The following is a 25,845-nucleotide window of genomic DNA, read 5'->3' on the forward strand; positions in this document are numbered from 1 at the left end:
AATTTGATATTATTTGCCAAAATTGCTTTTGGTTTAAGCATTGTTTTCTTGGGGCTTTTGACTGTTATGGCAAGAAAGACAGAGGAAGTGACGTCTGCTACCTCCTTTTGTATCAGACGTCTGACTTCCTTTACATCCGACCGCAGCCGATGTAATTTTTACTTACCTTTGGTATTCTGGCCAATCGAGGGCTACCGGGAGCCGGATAACCTACCCATTAGTTAGGACTGCAACAGTGAATACACTCGAACATTTGCATTTATGGTAAGTGTACATAACTGTACTTTTACAGTCTGTGTTCCCACTCACAGTAATTACTTATTGTTCTTGTCTTATCTGTATTCCTTTCCCAGATGCGAAAATCACAGCTTGCATGCTTTCAGTAAACATTAATTTGTAGCCCCATGAAAAGTGTATTAACTACCATTAAATAAATTAATTAATTTCTGACTATTATAAAATATGTATTTAAGTATTAAGACTGCAGAGGGAGCAGCTACTTACTCACTTTGCATGGTTAAGGTTTCAAAAGTTTTCATTGAAGTATTTCCCACTGTACCTTTAAATGTTAATAACATCTTTCCTCTTACATTTCTCTCAACAAAGAGTCCTCAGAGCTTTCAAGATTAATTGTTTGCTCCTGCAGACAGCTGGTCTCCAAGTAAAAGAAGTTAGCAATGAGAGAGAAAAAAAACAGATTGTACCTATGTGGATGTATGAATGATTCTTTAACAGTGTTTTTTTATGTGAAATGTACAGACTTCCCTTTGTCAGCTGACTGCACCTTCTGACTTTGTCTCCCATTGAGAGCATTTGCTATTGAAAAAATAGTTAATAGCTTTGCAGACGTGAGAAACCTACCATTTTCCATGCCTTTCATCATTTTCTCTTATTTTTCAAGGCAATTTGCTTAAGAGATTGTTTATGGCTTAAACCAAGGACTTTTATTCTGGACATCCACCCCTGTAAAAATAGAGAAGTTATCTTAATTCTGCATATAATATAAGTGATACCTTTTGCACCCCACCCCCAAACCAGCATCTCAAGATCACAAACTTTAACATGCTTCTGTATAGCCTTTTTTAACCGTATTACAATGTAAAGCATGTATGTCTTATTACTAAGCAAAATTATTTGCTTACTTTAATATCTTTTAATATAAAAAACAGTTACTGATAAGACTACTCACCTCACATTTAAAATACCCTGATCACACTTAATACAAAAATTATTTACAATGAGTTGAGTTGTCTTTTGGCTTATCCCGGTTTGGGGTCGCCACAGCGGAACTATTTACAATATAACATGAAATTTACGTCGTGAATTATTTTTATAAATACCGAGAACAAAAACTGTTTTACTTGCAGTTACTTCATTCTCTTCAGTGTTTTTCTAAACATTAAAGACCTAGTGTAATAAATGCTGCACTGTTAACCTGCCAGTTTAACACAGTCAATAAAATGTTAGTCTTTCTCTGCCACTTTTTCTTGCAAAGTCTCCTTTCATATGCCTATCTGCTTGCTGGCTCACTGTTTGTTTCATAAAGCTTTTTATTTCCTCCTTAACCTATTCTGCATCCAAAGTGTCTTTGATCCTCCAGGAAAAAAAATATTTTGAAGACAACTGGATACTGATGCTTGAATCTCATACTTGCTTCTCAACATTACCTGATCATTGGTATAAACTTGCTTCTGTTCTGTCTGTTGTACAATAAATAATAATTTTCCACACTTTGCTTTCCCAGATTCATTTTTTTAATACTTTCCTATTCTACAGCTATTTTAACAGAAGTTCTTCACACTGGTATGATTGTATCTTTCATGTATACATTGTCTGGTTTCTTATGACCAGATTTGGAGCATGCACATGATGTAACCTCTTAGTTGACAAATCCTGCCATGGAACACCAGTCTGGTTGCTTATTTGTTCTTTTGTAAAAGTAATGTAGTGTGTTCCTTACAGTTTCTTGGGTGCAACTGAAAATCATTTTGTGTGTGTGCTCTGTCAGCTAACTTTTTATTATTTTCTGAAAAACTGTTATTGAAAAACTGTGCACCTAGCCAGCCTTTTCTTCATTTCAACATCTGATTTTTGCAATGTTATCATTTTGTCTGAATAGCTAGATAAAACTTTTATTTTTCTCCATTCTTTTATTATTTCTCCAGCACAGCCCTCTTCATGAATTCCTTTTGTATTTTCCTTGTCTGCTTTCTCCCCTATTTCTGACTGTGCTACCCCCCCCCCCTTTAACTTTATTAGCAGGGTGTCCTTATAAGGACACCCTCAGAGTGATTAAAAGATTTTAAAAGGTTTTGATAAGCTGCAGGCCAGAGGCACAAAGTCAAGCTCAGCACAAGATTTCATAAGAAGTTTTGTGAGATCTGTGCACATTCTTCTTCCAGACTAAGTAGATTTGTTTGTTTCAACAGTTCTTCCGGAGTTTAAACAATGCCTTGGCAAAGGAGTTTCTCAGGATTCTGAGGTACATGGCATTGATGATTCTCATGCTTCCCCTGACAAGACCACTCATGAGGAAATCACAGTATCAGCTCTGATCAGTTTGAAGTCAGCATCAGCACACTTTTTCCTTTCAGATTCCAGTTCTAGGATTGGTATACAGAAGATTAGATGGTGGATGGACTAAAAAGCTTGCAATCCAAGTCCTCCATTCTCTCTTCCAACCCCCCACCCCCCCCCCCCCCCCAGTCAGTCACCACATATGCTGCAGACCTCATGTGGGGAGTCGTTTCAAAAACAGTAAATATGCAAATTCTGTGGCATCCTGTAGACAGAAGCACATAAACATCAGTGGCTTATTTGAATTTAGTAGTGCTCTGGTCCCCAGGACCTCTGAGGGTAAACACAGGTAACATCACAGTCATATGGTATGTAAACAAATTGGAGGGTATTAGATATTAACTTTTGCAGACAAGCTATGAAAGCCTGGAAGGTAGCAACTCTGCTCCATTTTAACTCTTTAAGCTTCATACATTCCATCTGAGCAAAAGTTGGTTGCAGATGAGCTCAGATAAACCAAGACAGATTCCATGAATTGATACTTCATCCTGTAGTCTTCCAGGAATTGATCCAGCTGTAGGGAACACATCAAGTAGATCTGTTTGCCTCCCTTCAGAACAGACAGCTAAAGAAATTCAACTTAAGAACTTCTTGCAAACAGGCCTGGAAGACAGATGCTTTCTCATTCCCTTGGAAGGGAATATTCCTGCATGCTTTCTCACCCTTTCCTCCGAAATCCATGGTTCTTATAAAGATACAGAAGGTCTCTCCCAAAACTGTGGTGGTGACTCACTTTTGGACATGGCAACAATGATATTACCTTCTGGATAAATTGAGGTTCTTAACTTGGAAGACTGTGTACTCATTGCTCTGACATGTGCTAGAGAGGATCTGAGTTAGAAGCTCTTACAGTAAGTCAACCCTATCTTGTTGTACATAGGGATAAGTTTTCTTTTAGAGCAAGTCCCACCTTTTTTGCCTGAAGTGGTCTCAGAGTTTAATTTTTGCAGGTTATTAATCTTCCAGTTTTCTTTCCTAAACGTAAAATAAGGGAGAAATGATCCTTCACACTTTAGATGTCCATAGGCAGCGCAGATACTTCTTAGACAAAACTCGAACCTTCAGAAAAGCTGATCAGCTCTTTGTATCCTATGAAGGTAAAAGGAAATGACCAGTTTCAATGTGTAGACCATTTCCAGATGGTTTATCGCACGATATTGTCCTTTGTTATACTCATCATGACATGCCACTTCCAGCTTGGCTTTCATTCTATTTCACAAGAGAGTTGGTTTCTTTGGTGGCTTTCTGGAAAGGGGCTAGACTCTAGAAGTATTGTAGAGGAAGCAACATGGGCAACTGTGCACACTTACAAAGCACTGCAAACCCTGATTTCTTTCCCAGTTCCAGAACAGGCTTTGCTAGGACTATTCCCCAAGGGCTTCTAGAGACTGAATTTGTTGGCCTTCTCCTTTTTCTTTTCCTTCCCCAGGCTGTAGTAATCTAACCATATAGCTTAGGCTACTGCAACAGTGACCTGCATTTTTAACATAGTAGAGTTGAGTAAGTAAAACTTACCTTAACATGAGATGTTCTAATAGATCATTATTGCAGTAGTCTCCTGTCCTTCTACACACCTTTTCTTGCTTGTTTTGTATGTAGTTAACTGTTTTGTTTCCTAGCATTGTTCTTCAGGACTCGTGCCGCCCTCCCGGGCAAAAAATGCTCTTAAGCCTTTCATGCTCCAAACTGTCTTTTTATGGAGCTCTGCTTGAGCTCCCTGCAGTTGGAGTGTAAGGAAGGCATCTTTAGCTTTGAAAAGCTGGTTTGTTGCAGTTGGAGTGAAATCTATATAGCTCAGTTTACTGCAACAGAGATTAGAACATCTACTGCTATGGTAAGTTTTAGTTGCAGAACTATACTTTCTACCCATACCACTTTCTGACCACCATATTACTTCAGTACAAGCAAAACTCAGTAGACTGAGTTTACTGGCTATCTGGAGACTCTTCCAAGTTTTCTCAAAACTCAGGACATTGCCAAATGACTGCAAAGCCAAGTATAATAATTTAATTATATATCTTTAAATGGAGATTACAGGAGTCCCCGTGGACTATGATGTTTGCAGATGACATTGTGATCTGTAGTGAGAGTAGGGAACAGGTGGGGGAAACCCTGGAGAGATGGAGATATGCTCTAGAGAGAAGAGGAATGAAGGTCAGCAGGACTAAGAATATATATGTGTGAATGAGAGGGAGGATAGAGGAATGGTGAGGATGCAAGGAGTAGAGGTGGCGAAGGTGGATGAGTTTAAATACTTGGGGTCAATAGTTCAGAGTAACGGTGAGTGTGGAAGAGAGGTGAAGAAGAGAGTACAGGCAGGATGGAGTGGGTGGAGAAGAGTGTCAGGAGTGATTTGTGACAGATGAGTACCTGTAAGAGTGAAAGGGAATGTCTACAAGAGGGTAGTGAGACGAGCTATGTTATATGGGTTGGAGACAGTGGCATTGACAAAAAGGCAGGTGTTTGAGCTGGATGTGGCAGAATTAAAGATGTTAAGATTTGCACTGGGTGTGACGAGGGTGGACAGCATTAGGAATAAGTATATTAGAGGGTCAGCCCAGGTTGGAAGGTTTGGAGACAAAGCCAGAGAGGCACGATTACGTTGGTTTGGACATGTGCTGAGGAGGGATGCTGAGTATATTGGGAAAAAGATGCTAAGGATGAAGCTACCAGGTAACAGGAAAAGAGGAAGGCCTAAGATAAGGTTTATGGATGTGGTGAGAGAGGACATGCAGGCGGCTGGTGTGACAGAGCAAGATGCAGAGGACAGGAAGAAATGGAAACAGGTGATCTGCTGTGGTGACCCCTAACGGGAACAGCCGAAAGAAGATGATGATGAAATGGAGATTAGAATATCTTTTTCTGAAGTAATGTTAAATGCGGTCTACGTGCAAGACTTCTAACTTGAATTACACCTCATCAAATTAGCAGCACTAATTAGGATGTTTTTAGGACTCTCTACAAATAACTATTCTCAGAACTTGAGTAAAGTCAAGTTATGTGCAAATGCTATATTATCAAAGCCCTAAGTATCTTTATACAAGAAGTTATAGATAAAAAGACTATAATAACCCTAGAATAATGGGTGTGCGGATCCACAAGTATACTGCAGAGTACTTTATCTGGGTTGTATATGTTGTGGCTTCTCAGCTGTCGTGACATGAATGCTATTAATAAAAATGAATAATGCTAATATTAGGCCATGCATGCATAACATGGACAAAGTCCAGACATTGAGAAATATGTATATACACTAGCAGCAGGAGTTCCATGTTCTGCTTAAAAAGCAGTTAGAAATGTAGTCCAACAACACACACAATGTAAACAGTAAATTTCCAATTTGCTTATATATAGTGTTACTAAAATTTTTATTTTCTTTAACACTGACACTTTGGTATAGAGTCACACAAAAGTCTATAACTGTACCGTATGAAACTGTACTGTATGACTCTGATGTCCTAATCTCATTATATGTTTACTATGTGCACTGTCGCACTGGCATGCAGAGGTCTCTTGCAATGTGCAGCTACTGTCTGGTGCAAGAGCCACTCTGCATAGCTTTGTGTGGTTTACTGTAGCAACCATTGAAACTGCCTCAGTCGACCGGCACATGGTCGAAAGGCAGTTTCCCAGGTAGGCAAAATGTAGAACCAAAATCGATCGAGTTACACTATAGCGAACGGGTAGTGTAGGTTGATCATTTTGGTTTGACATTGTGCAGGGAGGTCGCGCTTCAGTGAGGAACAGGGAATTAGCCCATTTCCTCATTGTACTGTGATCTCGGAGTTGGTATATTTAATGTACAGGGGGTGGGGGGCAGAACCCCCCACATGGGGGATGCAGGGGGGGGCGTAGCCCCCTTGCAAAGCACTAGAAGTAACATACCGTTGACTGTAGAGTTCAACATTACGTTAATGTGGATAGCAGGAAGTGAGTGACATCACCGCCTGCTATGTCGAATACATCGAACCATGGTGGTTGATGTCTTCAGTTTCGCTTTAGGTTTAAATTCGAAATTGCGGATTCAGCATTTCGAGTCGACCTTTGTTATTGGTTGACTGAAGCTGATTTGAACTTTCAGTAGTAAACCACTTTCTGCTGCTTACCTTTCAGAAAGGTCTGCTGATACATGTATGGGACATGCGACGTATGCTCTATCCACTCCAAAAGACAACATAGCAGCTGTGTATAAATTATATGACATTTGTCTCATTTGGAAGAGGTTCATGACACCAGGGCCACAGATGTATGCTCTGTTTGTGTAGGGGACAATATATTCTAGGCAAAGGCATTCTAGTGTCAAGCACACTTGGGTGTCTTTTGGGCACTGGAACACCTCAGATGTGATTGCATCCATGTCCTTATTGTTCTCTTTGAGTGTACCAGCTGTATGTAGTGCACATAGTGTTATATAGTTTGAAAGCACTATGCAACTGTAGACTGATGGTACTGCACAGAGGGCTGGAGACAAAGCTCATAATATTCCTTTCTTCACATTCATAGCCAGGAGTGATTCTTTAAAATTTCAGTCTCCTTTGCCTGGATTGCAGATTAGCTGTCATTTGCATCTTGTGAGTATAAGGATATGGTATAGATATAGCTCACATTGACAAGGAGCTCAGTGACATAACAGTGTATGGGACACAGTGGAGTGTGGCTGTCACAGTCCTTTACTCTGAACAGTACATCTACCAACATAGGCTCTGTGGTTGTATATTTTTCCTAACTTGTATGCTCTATAATGTTTGATGAGGTTACACAGTCATGCACTGCATCTGTTTTCTAGGGACATTAGGTCTATTTGTTTGATTATTTAAGCAGTTAGCTTGCAATTGGAGCTCTATAAATGTCAGCTTCGCCTGCTTAGTTTAGTCTTTGATTCACATGTTTGTAAATCTCAGAAAATGGTGAAGATGTAATTTTTTTCTTAAGTGATTTTTGTCCCTGTGCTTGCCAACTATAAAGCTCAACCCCCTCCCAGTCAGACAGTGCCTGTTTGTTTCTGTTTTCCATAAATTCCAAGTGGAATGATAGCAATGTCTGTTGAAGTGGCAGAGGATCATCACTCAAGTGGCTAAGAAGATGTTTTGTGCTGTCAATGGTTTTCTGACAGAGCACTTGGATAGTCTATCTCAAACCCCTGGCCAAGGGGAGATGCAAACTGCATTTCTGCTGTGGCCCCCAATACCCTTTACCTATCAAGATTACATCCCACTGGTGACTTGGTGAGCCTAACAACCCATCCCAGGCCACCCTTCTACATCACCCATCTTCCAAAGGATAGTGGCATTTTGTGCAGCTGGCTCAGCCTCAATTCCCCTGGAAGTGCCCACTCATCCTCCCAGCCAGTGCCCTCAAGCAAACAAGCAACTTGGCAAACTCGGTTTCCCTAGGTCATAGTTAATACATTCGGCCTCTGTACCACCGGCACCGGTGAGTGACATCATTTGTTTACACACAGGTTGTACTTGGCCTCTTCAAGGTACTCAGTAGTACATCAGAGAGTCTACTGATCTGTGGGATATTTGTGAATTCTGTAGGTTGGGTTATGATATGTGTTTTTCCCCACATACTGTTTTGGACAAGGTTTGTGAATATTCCTCTTAAATTATATTTTTGTTCCTTAACATTTAGTATGTATAAAAGTAATGCAGATTAAAAAAAGACAAAGCTATAGACATCATTTTTCTACTTTTTATAATGTTCAAATGAACTTTTTTACACTAGATTAGTAAAAGTGCTAAAGCACTTCAATTCTTTTTTTTTGCAAACTGTGGAATACCATTCTGTTATAACGACTCAGGACTTTACAATTTTAGATTACAAAAGGTTGATTCTTTTACAGCTTTCTGTTGAAATGTCAGTACTCAAAATGCCGTGTGCTAACAAGATGGAAAAAAAAGACCAAAAACCCAGGAAAAGAGAGAATCTTGAAAAACACTTCTTTAATTTATTTATTTTTTTCCCACGGGGACAAGTCCCGCCCCTAAGAACTTGTATATACCAACTCTGAGATTGCCATACCTTGGAGAAAAGAGAATATTTTGAGGAAATAGTCATCTCTGACTTCAATTTCCATGTTTTGGGACTCACTTTAGCAGGTCCCAGCATTTCAAATGGTTACCGTCTTTTACATCTACATGTATTTATTTATTCTTTCTCTGTAGTGGACCTAAAAGAAGCAGCTAAAACTCCTTGCACCATTGAAGACATCAGATTTATATTCAAAATTTTCCTTAGACACTTTGCAGTGCTTGCTTGAAATCTTTAGTGATACCTGGAGTATTGAATTCCCCCCATTCGCTTCATGGGAAGCAGAAAGTACTACAGTCCTATTAAAGCCTTTAAAAGACCCTATCCAGTGTCATTTTTATATCGCTCTTTAAACTTCCTTAGTACTTTCTGCAAAGAATTCAGAATCACGGTGGCTGCCAGACTTGAGCCTTTTTTTTCAACTCTCGTTCACTCTTATTTTATCCGAAGCAGAGAGGTAACGATATGAAAAATCATGGTGTTCATCATTACATCACTGCTGCATTTGCATAAACTGTATGGATTATATCCTGCCTAGGATGTAACAGATAGCCAACTTTCCACACACCTAGACCATTGAAAGCTTGAACAGGGCAGGGAGTAAGTCATTGGTTTGGGCTCAAAGTCCTTCAGAGCTTTCCTCCCACTGAAGAGCTCGCCTGTTGCAGACTTTCAAGGAGCAATGGTTTGTTTTTCCATTGCTGGGCAGATTTATTTATTTATTTTACATTTGTTGACTGGGTTAGTCTGACTGAACTAAGTAGCCCTTTTTCAGCGGAGGCCCGGGGAGAAAAGCTTCACAGTTTTACAATTGTTAACGGTGTCAGCGGTTACAATGAATACATACAATGGGGTAAATTTTATCAGAAAAATAATAGTGGAAAAAAAAACATAATACGTATACATAAGAGAAACTCCCTTTGGAGGAAAACCTTCCACATTTTCTCTAATTCTAGCAAAGCAGTACTTTTTTGAGAGCATTGTTTTATTTTTCATAGGCTTTACTGTTTACCTGTTTTGATGTATACCAGTGATGTGAATAAGATGTGTGGTATTATACGTAGGAATTGGCCAGTCCTTACTGCTGATGAGAAGATAAGTGAGATTGTTGGTATTGAACCAGAGTTTTGTTTTAAGAATAGTTTATCCCTCAAAAGACCACTTTATCTTCGTGGTAAGAATTCTATACAGCTATCCAACAGGAAGGGTAAGTACCCGTGTCGTGGATGTATGGCTTGTTCATTTATTTCTAACTCTAAAGTTTTTTTTACATCCAGTTAATGGTTTGACATACACCCCTAGGTTTTATGCTGATTGTTCCACTTGCAGTCTTGTTTATTTAGCTTTATGTAATAAATGCTGCTGTTTTTATGTGGGGAAAACGTGTAGGTCTTTGAGGGAATGTCTTTTAGAGCATGTTGGATATATAAGGAATAAAGATGTCACTAGTGCTCTATATAGACATGTGGCAGATTTTAAAGATCATAATTTTATTTTTTTAGTATTGCAAAATTTTAAGAATAGTATTAGAGGAAGATGATTTAAATAATAAGGTTGAGAGGGCTGAAAGTTAAGTGGATTGTTACCTTACAGGCAGACAGGTTTCCTGGCCTGAATGGTAATATTCCTTTAAAACCTCTAATAAAAGATCGCAAATTGCCACATTAAATGTTTGATTGTGTAATTATATAATGATATAGATGTTAATGAGTTCTATTTAATGGCTTTATTTTGTAGTGTAATTTGTCTGATGAAGTGCTTGTATCTGAGCACGAAAACGCTTACCTTACAGTAAATTACTTCACTTTTATTTCAGCCATGTTTAGTTTTTGGTGTATATATTTTTAGTTTGTTTGGTCTACGTTTGATACACCAGACCTTTGCTGCCCTTTTATCAGATTTTTATCTGTTTAAGACTTATTTTCTACTCCCAGATCTTGACCTTGCAATAAATTCCTTGTCAAAGCCTTCTGCAACTAACCATTTAGTAAATGTTACTGCCTGTCCCTCTAACAAGGATGGGAAAGTTTTTAATAGGTTGGGGAAAAAAGTGTATTGCCACTCTTATTTTTAGAATTCTTAATTGTCAGACTCGCATGTTAAAGTTTTTGCTTGCTTCTTTTGAAAATTTGAGGAACACAACTTCCACTTTTCCTTCATCTGTTATCTAAATGCATTTATTGTTTTTGTTTCTTAAATACTCAAAACGTACTTCATTGTCTTCTTATGACTCAGCTTTCTCTTCCAGAGCAGCAGCTATTAGGTTTGTTTTGCATGCTTACAATATCAACATTTGCCAGATGTAAAAGCTAAAAATTATAATTTTCACCTTGATAGGGAGGTTGTATTTGGACTATTTGCTGCTGAGGTCCTGAAAAATACGATGAGAGAGGAAAACTGATTCAAGGGGTGACTCAGCCTTCAACTTCCAGGTTTGTTGAAAGTTTCATCCCTAATTCAGGATCCTTATATAAAAAGTAAAATAAGTGGTCTCAACAAACATGAGGCAAGCAGATGCTCATAAAACAGTGTCAATGAGGCAAATAAAAGAAGGGTGGAGCCTCCCAGAAATAAGGACAGTTCAACATGTTGGAATGACTACCTACAAAGTATACCCCGCCATCCTGACAACCCTTTAATTCTTCCCCAACAGCTGGTTCTCTTTCTGTATTGGTATTAGATAACCTTGTACAAATGACTTACGAGAATTATCCTTCAGACATATAGGTGGCAGTGGGAATCACCACCTCCTTTTTAGGGGGATTCTGTGTCATCACCACCACCACCACCTTCAAACAAATATTGAAAAATCATCTCAACTCCTCCTGGCTATGTACCTGCTCTGTAACCTAACCTCCTCCTTCTCCTTATATGATAACTAAACTCATATGCTTTTTGCTACTGCTGACTGATGAGATTTTCTCCACAATTATTATTTTTTTTATCACTTGTTGATACTGGTAAAGTAATGCTGATTAATATATCTCTGTTTATACCTATTTGATTGAATTCATCTGGCAATCAACAAAATTCCTACTTATATATTTAAAATATATAATTAAAAATATTATATTATATTTAAAAATATATATTCTGTATATGTTACTGTGATCACTATCTGTAACACTGTATCTACTTTTTTAACAATTGTTTAATATTTTCTGTATCTATGTTCTTGTCTCAGCTTTTCTCCCCAGGCCTCCACAGAAAATGGGCTGTATTAGGTCCAGTGGACTTTCCCGGTAAACAGATGCAATAAATAAATAAATAAATCTACTTGATCAACCTTCTTTATTTCCCCCTGTCATTCAGGACCTCTTTCTTTGCTCTAGGGGTAGTAAAGTCTGTTCTTCTTTCCCTTGCAGGTAAAAGGCTTTATTCAAGGGTGTTTCTGGTGCCAAAGAAATAAAAAAGCTTTATGGAGACAAGTCTTAGATTTTTTTTTTTTTTATCAACCAGTTTGTGAATGTTTCAAAGTTAAAATTGCTGTCCATTTTCAACCAGTTACCGCTTATTCCCCCTTTCATTTTTTTTTTGGTAACCCTAGATTTAGATGATATTTATCACTGCATTCCAATAGCCATAAAATTCAAGCGTTTTTTTTTTTAAGGTTTTCAGTATCTGAATTACACTTTCGGTTGTCTGCTTTACCTTTTGGGTTATCCACTGCTCCAAGGTTTTTCACAAAGTGTATAATTCCATTGACAGCATATTGCAGATTGCAAGGTATTCACATTTTATTTATTTAGATGACTTGCTTATCTTTGAAAATTCTTTTTCAAGTAGTCAGGAATCTCTCACTTGGGTAAGAGATCTTCTTTGCAGACTGGGTTACCAGGAGAACATTCAAAAATCTTGTCTTATTCCATCCCATAGAATAGATTTCCTGGGGTGTATCCTGGATACATCTATTCAAAAAAGCTTTTCTCCATCAGGAAAATTAGATCTGTATCTAGTTATATTCCTGAATTTTTTCCACTCATCTGAAGACAGCGACAGTGACATTTCTCAGGATTATTAGTATTCATAGTATCTATGATTCCTTTAGCCAAACTCCACATGAGGAAGATTCAGCTGCAACTAAAATATGTATGGCCCAACATCAATACCCCTTGATTTTTCAAATTCCAGTTCTGAGATTTGTGGAGAGACCGGCTTTATCTGAGTCCAGGTTTCCCATTCTCCCTCCCAGCTACAATACAGTCTGTAACAACAAGATGCCTCAGACTTTGCTTGGGGGGGGGGCTTTGGTGGTAAATGTGCAGGGTTTATGGAACAAAAAAAATAGACCAAAACATAGTCAGACCCGCATAAATGGAAATTGAATCCAGGGATCTTCCAAGAGTTGATCCAGCTATGGAGAACACTTTAGATAGATCTGTTTGCCTCTGCTTACAGCAAACAACTGGAAACAATTCTGTTCTAGGACTGTCTGCAAGCAGGCCAGGAAAACCGATGCATTCTCATTGCCTTGGACAGGAATGTTTCTGTGTGCTTTTCTACCATTTGCAGTTATATCCCGGGTTGTTATTAAGATTCAGAAGGGATTTACAAAGGTCATTTTGGTGACTCCCTTCTGTCTTAGGCAACACTGATTCCACCTACTTTTAGAATTGTCCAAAAGCAATTACCACAAGCTTACTCACAGACAAGACCTACTCACACAAGACAGACTTTGCTTGATACACCCCAGTCTGAAGCAACTTGAACTGACTGCCTGGATGATGGTGTTTTAATATTTTTTAGGCACCTGTTTTCTTAGGATATGCAGCAGGTATTAGAGGAGGTAATGAAAATACTGCTAGGAAATCCTATATTAGCAAATCGAAAGGGTTTTGCAGTTGGTGCCACATCAAGAACCAAGACTCTTTTAAGGCTAACATTTCTCTGGTTTTACAGTATGTCTGTTCACGTGTTGCTATCCTCTGGCCTTTCTTGTTCTTGTATGAAGGTTCATCTTTCAACCGTTTCAGCATGCCTGGGTATGGATCCCCCTATTTTAATGCACTCCCATTGCAAACCGTTTTTGAACGGTTCTGCATAACTATCTACCTACAAAGCGGATGACTCCTTGGGGTCTTAATTTTGTTTTGGAAAAATCAACATTTCCTCCATTTGAACCTAGCTCATCAAAGTGGTTTGAGGTTCTTAACATGGGAAAGCAATGTTGCTGATTGCACTGACTATGCAAGAAGTGTGTCTAATTTGCAAGTTCTTACGGTGGGTCAGCCTTCTCATTTTCCACAAAGGTAAGGTTTCTTTTAGAACAAATCCTTCACTTATGCATAAAGGGGCATCTCAGTTTACCCTGAGTCAAGCTGTCCATCTCCCCATTTTCTTTCCAGAACTTAAAATGAGGGAGAAAGGGTTCTTCATAGTCTTGATTTCCACAGTCAATTCAGCTACTATCTTCTCAGAAGTAAAATCCTAAGAAATTCTGATCAGTTTTTAATTTCTTATGAAAGTAAGAAAAAAAGACAACCATTGTCAAAGCAGATAGTTTCCAAATGGTTGCCCTATTCTATTTTCTTTTGATACTCCCACTATAGCAAATCAATTCCAGGCAAGGTCAAGTACATTCTACTACGGCCTTGGCTTCTTCAGTGGCTTTTTGAAAAGGGGCATACTCTAGAAACCTTCCGGAAGCAACAACTTGGTCCTCTGTACACACATTTACAAAGCACTACAAAGTAGACTACTAGGTCTAGAGCAGGCTTTGCTAGGACAATTCAAGGAGTGCTCCTGGTCTCTTATTCTTCCTCTTCTCACTCTTTCTAAGCTTTAGTGTTCTACCCATATAGCTAAGGTTACTGCAACAGTGATCTGTGTAAGTAAACTTGCCATAACAGTAGATGCTTGATTAGATCACTGCTGCAGTAGCCACTTCCTCCATCCCTCCTATTTTTTATGTGAGTTTTATTTGCCAGGATGAAGACACTGATTTTTATGCATGTTGCATTTACCTCTTCCAGGTGTCTAGCTTCCCTTTTTCAGTTGGCATGAAAGCTCTGAATGACTTGGCATCCAGACTGATTTTCTTCATGCCCTGCTTGAGCTTTCAGTGGCTTGAGCATGTAGAAGGTGGTCTTAGGCTGTGGAAGCTGGCCAACTGTTATATTATATCCTAGGCAGGATAGAACTCATGTAATATAGGCTGCTGCAGCAGTGATCTTATTTCAGAATCTACTGTTGTGGTAAGTTTACTTACACAATTGTACTTTCCTGTTTACCAGAATGTAGCATGAAATGGAGTCCTCTTTAGTAATAAGTTTACATGTCATGAAAACCCTCAGTAGGTTGAATGTGGTATATTTACCCAAAACCCTCCAAACAAGTAATTTTCAACTTTCTTTTATACTAGAATTTTTAGGTCATATATGAAGGCTGTACCACATGCCTAAAAGTAGACTTTTTAGTATCTAAATAATTTATCCACAGAAGAGGGTTTAAGGCAAGGACGCATGTTTTCTCTTTAGTTATTTGCACTAGCATTGGGATCAATGGCATGTCAGGAACAAGAGATCATGTTTGTGTATGGTAATTCAAACTGAACAGTATTATTGCAAGTGACCCTCTTTTATTACTTTGAAACCTGGACACCTTTGTACAATATATATATATATATATATATATATATATATATATATATATATATATATATATATATATATAGGTGCTATAAACCCATTCTGGAGCATCCAGGATTTGTAACCTTTAAAAGAGTATAGCTGACCCTGTCAGTTTTGTCTTTCCAAAACTCTGTTTTGTTAAGTAAAGTTTTTTACTGAATTAACATGGAAGATGCTTACCTAGGTATTACCATCTTGTCAGAGCCCCTGCAGGTTGCCTTTAAAAATAAGTAGTGATTGTCATCATGTGAAACAGTTGACCAGCAGTGGCATTTTACTTGTCTGTCATAAAAAAATGGCAGCAGTTACAATCATATTCCCTCTCATACTATAAATAGAATGAAAGTGACATCCCAAGAACTCTTACTGTATAGTTTAAACCTCCAGAGCTATGTTGTTACATTTTTGTGGTATACTTTAAAGTAAAGCATCAGTCTAAGTCAATTACGGAGGAGCAGTTAATATTAGAGAATTTGGGTCCCCTGCAGTTTCTTTTAAATATGTCTTAGTAGTGGTTTTTATTACCCATGTTTCCAAATTTCCTTTCCATTCCTTTATTGTGTTTGATTTGTATGTAAATATGTTGTATGCACTATAAAAAAAAGCAAAACTTGACATGAGTTGAATAAGCAAATGCACTGAAATCATTATAATGTGAATGAGAAATGTAATGCATATAGATAAAGAGAAGGAAGAGCAGGAGAAGGATGACTGACCTGGGTAAGGGTGTGCTGTTGCTTACGTCTGATACGTTTGGAAGTGTAGAATCACTGTTATTAAACTAACTAAAATTTTAGTACCTATTGCTTGAGTTGTAACTATTGTTAATCATTGTTTTGTCTGTACAGCTAGACAAGCTTGTCATGATTAAGGCGCTCATTGTATTTGGTGCTGAAATTGATGTACCTAATGACTTTGGAGAGACGCCCAGGCTGTTGGCAGTTCGCGCAAGTAAAGGTGGGAGTATTCTGCACTAGCACTGATTTTAAGAGTAAAATGTTTGTTGATTTATATCTTGTTGTCTGTGGGTCCTTTAAACTTAGTGACATCCTTATGTAGCTGTATCAAGACTGTGGCATAAATGAGGCTGATGGGCAAGTATTTGCTAACATGAAGTGAACCTTGCATTGGTGCTGTCAAGAATATGACTAAGACGACAACCATAGTGATGTTATCACAAATTCAGTGAAAGTACAATAGTCAAGTCGTAAGTTATATTAGCCTGTTCAGCATAATGTGCACATCAAAGGTTCATCTGCTAACAAAAATAGCTTTTGAGCACTATCGTTGCTGCTTTGTTAGGTGGATGTGTGCTATAATGTGGGACATCACTTGTGCATTATGTAGCATGCAGTCTTGCACCATGGCCATTAGAGGGAGCCCAGCTGCAAAGACAGTGCACCTTGCTTTTGACACTACTGTTTGTTTACTGATTTGCTTGTCATTTCCAGGCCAGTGTAATATGATAAGTATAAATGTTTTATTCCCTTGCATTAGATGATTATTTAGTTTTGTAACTTCCTTTTTGAAGTTATTATTTTTAGTGGTCTTCCAGGAGATAGTTACTAACAGGACACAGGAAAACAAGACATGAGTCTCTTTAGAGTGCCTATGTTTGGGATGAATCATGATGATAGATTGACACCACTTTCCCCAAAAGTAGAAACCCCAAAAACGTTTCACTGAAAGCACTTTTGCAAAACTGAGTAAATCTTTGCACTGAACTTAATTATATCTACTTCGAGGTTGCACAACAGTGGAGAAATGGGAATTCTTCACTATCTATGAAACTGCTTTCTGCAAAACATTTTAATGAAATGGCAGTCGCCTAAACTGCCATTGATTGACATGCTTCCCTTTGGGGTCAGCCAGGTCCCTTTACCAGAGCTGTGCATGCAGCTTGATGGCATCCTTTTGCCCAAGGTGACACTTTGCTGCATCTCATCTTCCTCTGAGTGTGGGTTTTTGTAAGTTACCTCTACTTGTACATTTTTCAGTCATTATTGTCTTCCATGAGTCACAGGGACAGAAAATAAATGTATTTGTTTTTGTTCACTAGGAAATTCCAGCTAGCTGAATCCATTTACAGAAAAGATCATAAGTTTTTTTTTTTTTTTTTGGGGGGGGGGGGGGGATAATGCACACTGTGTTAAATTACACAGTACAATTAATATGTAGAAGACATAAAATGTACATAGTAATGAGAAAAACAGTGCAGTAAATGCAAAGAAAATATCAAAGTAAATGTGATATTTTACATCAGGAGGCGTTATTCCCTTGACTGTGTTTTTATAGCTGCTGTGACACCTGTGCACTGACCCAGTAATCAAGGAGCTTCAATCCTCACCACTAGCTCCAGTGAGGAGTGTCCACATTGGGACGATAACAAGTACACACACAGTAAAGTACAATTTCCCTTAAGAGCACATAGAGATAGATCACAGTCACTCTGGGGCTGGTTTCTCCCTTTCTCTCCAGATCCCCAATAAGACTCCCCACTGGTACAGTGTAGGGTACAGATCTCAGCCTAGTGGTCAAGCTGAAACCTCCAGCACCCTCTCTGTCCAACCAGTTTTCGTGTCCCTGCCCAAGTAGCTTTCACACACACACAGACACATACGCGCGCGCGCACACACACACACACACACACACACACACACACACACACACACACACACTGATATGAGTTATATACAAACACACAGACAATGCTGAGGAAGGCTGGCATAGGTTCTCCAACTATGCCCCCTTCTGTCCAGACTATAAGGTAGAAATCACTTCCATCAACCACTGTTTATCAGCTACTAATAAAGGCCCTTACCAAAGGGTGTCCAATTTTACTCTCCAATATTATTATCCAGTTAGTAAGTGACAAACAGCAAGGCTATTGGAGTGGCTTTGTACAGTATCACCCAATACATGCAAGTACTCTAGAGGTTACATTATCTCTACACAAAACAGCCACAGAGTTAAGAGGTTTAAAAATCTTTAATAAATAATAAAAACACAAAACAATACTTATTACTTCAACACAATGACATTAGAGAGTTCAGAAATCACAGGAAATACTTTAAAACAATATTGTAGGATAGTCTGACATAAATATAGAAAACAGCTAGACTAATCTGGCTATGTTCCTATCTATCTCTAAGAGAAATCACTGTCCTAAATACTGCTTACATACAGAGCAAGCAAGTGCTGGTGAGTGATGTTCTTACTAGATCCAAGATGAGATACAAAATGCTCAGTCTTTCTCTCTGAGAAAGTCTTAAATTGATAATACACAGTACTGCTGACTCATCTCAGATTACATCATTTTTATCACTTCTCCTTTAGTTCCCAGGCTAAGAGAAACTCAAAATTTACATTTCTTTGTAAGCTGCACCTGCCAGGAAACCACAGCAATAAAAGACAGTTTTACATGTGCAACCTAGTAATTATGTAAGTCTTAAAACAATAGAAAGAATGTCCTAGCCCAGACATCCTGTCTCCGAGCTTGAGATCAGACACAGTTGTAAAATTCTTTACTTAAAATATTTCTTCAAGCAGGGTGTGCTGTGGTTACATTTTGAATCTCAGTACAAGATATAGTTTAATCATAACATATAGTTCTCTTTACATTTGTAAAACAAACCTGTGGATTATATTAATATTTACAATGACATAGAATTATCTACAAAGTTCTATCTGGCTGGGCTGACAGCCCCTCAGTTTTTCACATTTCTTCCCCCACCTGAGAACTCAAGCTAGTTTTTCAAGTGTCCCTTGAGAAATGTTGCTTGAGAGGGTTAGGTCTGTCTGGGTATACCTTATCCCATTCCCTGTCTTGACAGCCCATCTGTGTTGGCATTGCTAATCTCACTGCGGTGCTGCACTGACATATATGCTTGCAATCCTAGGCTCCACCTTAGCAACCTGGCATTTTGCTGGCTGGATCGATGTAACCATGTTAGGGGATTGTGATCTGTAACTACAGTGAATTTCCTTCCATACAGACAAGGCTGAAGTTTCTGCAGTGCCCACACTATGACTAGACATTCCTTTTTCTACAGCTGCATAGCATTCCTCCCTTGGTTGGAGCCTACGATTCAGATAAACCACTGGGTGCTCTTCTCCCTGTGAAGAAATATGGCTAAATACAGCCCCCGCCCAATGGTTCGAAGCATCCACCTGCACAACAAATTCTTTGCTGCAATCTGGACTGGCTAACACAGGGGGTCCTCCCAAAGCTTCTTTAAGCTTCTGGAATGCCTGCTCACATGCTGTTGTCCACATTACCTTACCTGGCCTGATTTTCCTTGTCCAGTCTGTGAGGGGAGCAGCTGTGGTACTATTACTGGGGACAAACTTTCTGTAGTACCCTACTGTCCCTAAGAATGCCCTCACCTGCGTTTTGGTAACAGGTGCAGGCCATGCCTGAATGGCTTCCACTTTGGCAGGTTCTGGCCTGATCTTACCACTTCCCACTCTATGTCCCAGGTATGATACCTCTGCCATACCCACCTGCCATTTGTTGGGCTTAATGGTCATCCCTGCCCTCTGTAGTCTGCCCAGCACCTCCCTGACATGCTGAAGGTGCTCTTGCCAGGAATGGCTGTAGATGGCAATATCATCCAGGTAAGCAAGGGTAAACCCTCCTGCTAGGATATGATCTACCAGCCTCTGAAAAGTTGCTGGAACATTTATCATCCCAAAGGGCATCTGTGTGAACTCATACAAGCCAAAGGGAGTGAGAAAGGATGACCTCTCTCTAGCACTGGCAGTCAAGGACACCTGTCAGTAACCCTTGGTAAGATCAGTGGTGGTAAGATACTTAGCCCCACCCAGCTGCTCAAGGGCTTCATCTGTCTTAGGCATGGGGTAAGCATCTGAGTCCATGTGACTATTTAATTTCCTGTAGTCCACACAGAACCTGGTGCTGCCAGCCTTCTTTGGCACACCAGTACCACTGGGGAGGCCCAGGGACTGTTGGACTCTTGAATTACCCCTAATTCCAACATTTCCTATATCTCCTCCCTCAGAGTCTGTCTGACTCCCTCAAACACCCTATAAGGGGCCTGCCTAATAGGCCTTTGGGGTCCTATCTCCACCTGGTGCTGCACCAGGTAGGCGCACCCTGGTTTCCCAGTGAACATGTCCCCAAAGTCCTGTAACACTGCTCGGATTTCCCGAACCTGGGTAGGAAATAGCTGCACAGGAAATGGACACCCAGTGCTGCTCGTGGATCTAAAGGAACCCATTATGGGCAGCCCAGACTGCCCAGCAGAATCTGCCAGTAGCAGCGGAAGCCACTAGTCCAAGTATACATCCAGGACCTAGGGTTAAATGTTTTGAATGCAACTAGTGGGGCCATGTAGTATATAGATGTCCATGGAGGCAAGGTGGGCAACAAAGGCAACAAAAGATGGGAGAGCCAGTAAGTGGGAAAGACAAAATGCCAGCAGTGGGTTGTCTTGAGACAAGAGGGGTAGCAAACTACCATCCTGCAGGTGTCTTGACAGAGAAGGATTTCGATGAGGCAGTACCATGTGTCTATGCAGTTACATGATCTCCCTTTCACAAAACCAAACTGTGTGGGGTGAAGTGTTTGGAGGTTGCCAATGTCGTTGCTTATAAGGTCCATGATAATGCGTTCCATGGCCTTGCAGATCAGGCTAGTTAGGCTGGTGGGCCTCTAATTGCCTGGGTCAGTGGACGCTCCACCTTTGTGTAGAGGGATGACCGTGGCTGTCCTCCATTCCGCTGGGATGATGCTGGTGCTCAGGCTTTGGTTGAATAGGGTGTCTAATGAAGCTGAGAGCTCATGCCTGAGTTCATGTAGGATAATACTAGAAGCACACAAATCTCCACAAAACTTCACAAAATCACAAATGTCCTTCATGGTAAAGAAACCAACAGAAGGATAAAACCGATTTCTTCTTTATTAAGACTTCTGGTACCTCGGCCTTTCGCCTTTAAGGAATAAATACACCAGTGAAATCACTTCTCTTTATACATCAAGTACCCCAATCAAATCACCACTTAGCTTCCCAATTAAATAATTCAATGATTCTAATTAAACAGTCAAATGTATATACAGACATCTTAAAGGGAACTGAATCATCTCAAGTTTTATATAAAACACAAAAATAAATACGTTTCTTCATTTTCCATCCAAAAAATCCTTTTTAATGCAGATTATAATAAATACATTCAAAGGGTAATCTTACTATCCAAATTCATACCATTGGGAAACAGTTTATGAAAATTAATAATCATCCTACATTCAAGTTTATTTAGTTCCCTTTTAAAATAACCATTATTAGCTGATGGCCGTGCCAGAAGAGTAAAAAATAAGCTACTACATGATCCCCCATGCTTTAAGAAAAAATGAGCAGCTACTGGACTTGAATTATTTAATTGTGGATGTTGAATTGTTTCTTTATGCCAGATTTAATATACAATTAAGATGACTGTTAGTATTTGTTGTAAACCCTATGTGTGCACAGTCCAAGTAGGTTCATATTTCCTACTATTAAGACAACAGAGCCTTACAAAACTTCATTTGTTTCAGCATCCAGTCAGGTTAATGAAAACATTGTTATTTTTGTTATAAACTGTAGATTTTAATATATAATAAGATTTTGGCTTCTAATGTAATCTCTCTATATAAAATAAACAGCACTTTTATATAGTACATCTGTAGAGTTGAATTCTTTACATATTTAGATTTAGGTCTGTATTCATATTATAGACTTTAATTATGTTCTTGTCTAATTCTTCTACCTGACTACGAATAACTTAATAGCTCTATAGTTAAAAAAAAAAAAAAAAAAAAAAAAAAATTTCTTGGTTTAACAACTATGTATTATATATTGAACTTTATAACACCTAACTTTGTACAGAAAGCAGCTAATGCCTTCCTTTTACTTAGGTGTTTTACTTGTCTTATTTTTTACACTCGTATTACCTGTACTAAAATCACTGCATTCTTGCTTATTGCCTTTGTATAATGTGTTATGTTTATTATCTTGTTTGTAACCTTGGAGCTTTTCTCCTCGGGCCTCCACTGAAAATGGACACAAATCCAGCTGGACTAGCCCGGTCAACAAATGTAAAATAAAATAAAATAAATAAATGTTATATTCAATTTTTGTGATATTTTATACTTTAGATAGTATCAGCAATTAATATGAATTTATTAAGGCTTCGTCTGATTCATGTAATCTCCTACTTTTAACTTTTCCTTTACCTTGTTTTTCTCTATGAAGCAGAAGAGAATCCTAAACATTTCATAAATAATATCTGTACTGCTCTTGCTATTTCGGTATGTCGTGTTTAACAATTGAACTTGGTCATTAACTATGAAGATGAATAGATTAACTGTGGACTGACATCAGACTTGTTCATGTTTATCACATATGATTGTCATTTCTTATTTACCAGTCTTGTAAAGTATGCTGATTCTTATAATGCTTTCATGACATCTATATCCTACCATACTAATTCTTTATTACGTCTGGTTCATCTTACTGAATACATTTGTGTACATATTTATTTATTGGTTTCTTAGCTGTTAAATTATTAATTACTTTTGTTGTTATAAGTAGTCATACTTTCCTTTATAGCTATGTGCCCTAGTATGCATACATACGAGTTTGCATTAAATGTTTTCATCAGTTGCTTCTATCTTGTTCATGATGTCATTTTCTTTGCATATATTATAGTACTTCTGTGGTAATTTCTCTTATTTCCTTTAAGTATTATTAAATCTATGCTATGTATAAGTACATACTCAATGCTTTGAAGCACTCATATTTTGGTGATAATATGTACTTGCCACTTTAAGAGCGTTTTGGTTCAAGTAAACCCCATACTGCTTTGCTTCAAGTGCTAGTCTGTAATCAAGTACCTTCATTTTTAGCTGTTTATGAATATGCAACTGGCTCTAATGGACTCCAACAGCTTTTTTTATTGTAATACCTCGAGAGGGATTCAAAACATATTTTACCAGCTTGTGGCTTCAGCGGGAAAGCAAAGAACTGTAAGTGAAGCTTTTAGAGTTCTAGAATAGGCTATGAGCTTAGAGAGCAGTTTTTTCCTTTCAGTTTCTTCTAATTCATTTAAAAGGACTACCAACACCCAGTGCACCACAGAAGTGCCCAAACAACATTGTTAATATTAATAACACTCTTTTAACTATTAGCACATAGTTTGCAAAGGAACAAATCATAAACATTTGTTTTTTAAAGTTATATCATTTTATATTTCCTAGACCCTTTCACACTAGAGTCGAAAGGAGTATAGCATTGTGTTATCAAACTATTAAAGCCTGAAAGCATGTATGGTAATTTCATATTTCAAATGTTAAGACATGGCAAGTCAGTGCTACATGTTGTAGATATTAAAGCAGTTCTGTGATATTTGTCTTATTTTATATGTTTAATATTGCATTAATATAAATAATAAAAGGTGTTTACCTTGTCATTCATACCAGAGTCAAAAGCAGTATAGCACTGTTATTAAACTATCAAAGCTTGAATGCATATATGGTAATTCTATTTTTCAAATGTTAAGACATAGCAAGTTAGTCATACTTGATCTAGTTATTAAAGCAGTTCTTTGATATTTGTCTTATTTTATATGTTTAATATTGCATCAGTAAAAATAATAAAAGACATTTACCTTGTCATTCGAGTGGGAGGTTGGCATAGTGATTAAGGTGTTTACCTTACGGACACAAGGGGCAGAGTTTGATTCTCACATGGGGTAATTGGCTAGGCTTAAAATGGTGCACAAGAGCAGTTAGCGTAGTACTAATCTATGATCCTATGATCCAGAGTCAGAAGCAGTATAGCATTGTTGTTAAACTATCAAAGCCTGAATGCATATATGGTAATTCTATTTTTCAAATGTTAAGACATAGCAAGTTAGTAATATTTGATCTAGTTATTAAAACAGTTCTTTGATCTTTGTCTTATTTTAGATGTTTAATACTGCGTTATTATAAATAATAAAAGGCATTTACATTGTAAATGAAATTGTTTCCAAACAGTATATGTTACCCAATTCATTTTTATATTCCATGGATCTATCTGAGTAGTTAAACATTTGAATGATTACTTCTACTCTAATATTTGTTTAAATATCTGTAGGTTTTCATCTTTATTTGTCTGTCAACTTCTTCTTCTTCTTGTCATTTGTTTTTCATTCATTTTTCTCAGCATGGCGTTTCAAACCAAAAGAACTCAAATTAATTTCTTCTATCTTGTCTAAGACTTTATTAGTTGATCAATGAGTCGCTGTTGTTTCTATTGAGTCAAATATTTTTGGGCCATCACTGAAGAAGATTTTAATTCTTGCTGGAAAAAGCAGATGTACTTTGAGTTGCCTTTTTTAAAGTTCTTTTATTAGTGGTAAACACTGTTTTCTTTTGGCCATCACCCCAGATGAATAATCATTTTCAGACCTGATTATGTGGTCTCCAAATTTGATCGGGAATTAGACCAGCCAGTTTTTAATGTGCAATGTGTTGTCTGATATTGCCTTCATTCTTCCTTATACACAAGCTTGAGGTCTTTCACTAGCTTGTGGCTAAACCCTATCCCAGTATGCCTCAGGAACGACCCCCAGATCTCGCTTGCTGCTAAACAAGATCGGGTGTTCACTCTGCAATTTCTGGCTAAGTATAAGCTTTATTTAGCTTTCACTGTGAAAACGTTGCTGTTTTTTGTTCTAGTTTAAATAGTTGTAGTTCATTGTGGTAATTATTATATCCCACCTCCTTTGTGTGTTTTTTTCTGCTGATTGGCCGTTGTCTTTCATTTGGCCTTATTTCTCTCTTTCCTGGCTTTCGGTAATAGCCTGTTTAAGTTAGAGGGCTCCTTTTTTCTCGAATTTCATTACTTAAAATTATGTTATTTCTGCTTGACAGTTTGTTTAAATTAGAGAACTGTCTCTCCCACTTAGCCCGTTTCAGTTAGAGGGCTTTTCCCCTTCCTGTAAAAACTTCTCTTGTTTTTGTCTAAAAAGAAAAAAAATGTTATATAGATATTTACATTGTTCTTTTTTTCCTGCATAATGTCTTCTAAGGATTCTAAACAGTCAGGTTTTAAGAAATGTGAGGATTGTCGTCAAAAAATGTCGATAACAGACAGCCACACAATCTGTGTTTACTGTTTGGGAGCTGTCCATCTACAGGAGACTTGCTGTATCTGTCATTCTTTTAACCCTAGAACTCTCCTGGAGAGGAAAAACAAACTTATTCTGACAGGACTCTTGAAGACCCCCTTCTCAGAAGGCTATTCAAGAAGGTCTGGGTTCTTCCAAATCATAAAAATCCCCTTCCTCAAAATCTGGCAAAGGGACAGAAAAAAGATCTTCTTCTTTAAGCACGCCTTTGAAGCCACCTAAAAAATTGGAAAGAATTTCATCACCTGATCCGAAGCTCACCAAATCCAAAAAATCATTGTAACCGATACCATTCGTTTCGGCAGCAGAGGAAATTGAAAGTCAGAGCTGGTCCCCAGTTTTGGAGCCGTTCTTTCTGACCCTCGGGTCTCCTAACCTGCAGTCTTCAAAATCTCCAGCCACCTCTACTTGGTCTTCCAGGAGCCTGTCTGACGAT

General features: G+C 38.2%; 1 protein-coding gene across 4 annotated transcripts in view; it reads left to right on the plus strand.

Annotated features, from left to right (window-relative positions):
* The window catches only part of PLA2G6 (phospholipase A2 group VI), a 1,377,288-nt gene that overhangs the window by 392,758 nt on the left and 958,685 nt on the right, over positions 1-25,845 (plus strand). For all 4 annotated transcript variants that reach the window (XM_044068476.1, XM_044068486.1, XM_044068491.1 and 1 more), the window contains exon 7: positions 16,088-16,196. In XM_044068476.1, coding sequence (XP_043924411.1) covers positions 16,088-16,196 — 109 coding nt within the window. The remainder of the gene's footprint in view (positions 1-16,087; positions 16,197-25,845) is intronic.

This window comes from Protopterus annectens, chromosome 1.part0, assembly GCF_019279795.1.
Source record: "Protopterus annectens isolate FY-2018-M chromosome 1.part0, PAN1.0, whole genome shotgun sequence".
Lineage (NCBI taxonomy): Eukaryota > Metazoa > Chordata > Ceratodontiformes > Protopteridae > Protopterus > Protopterus annectens.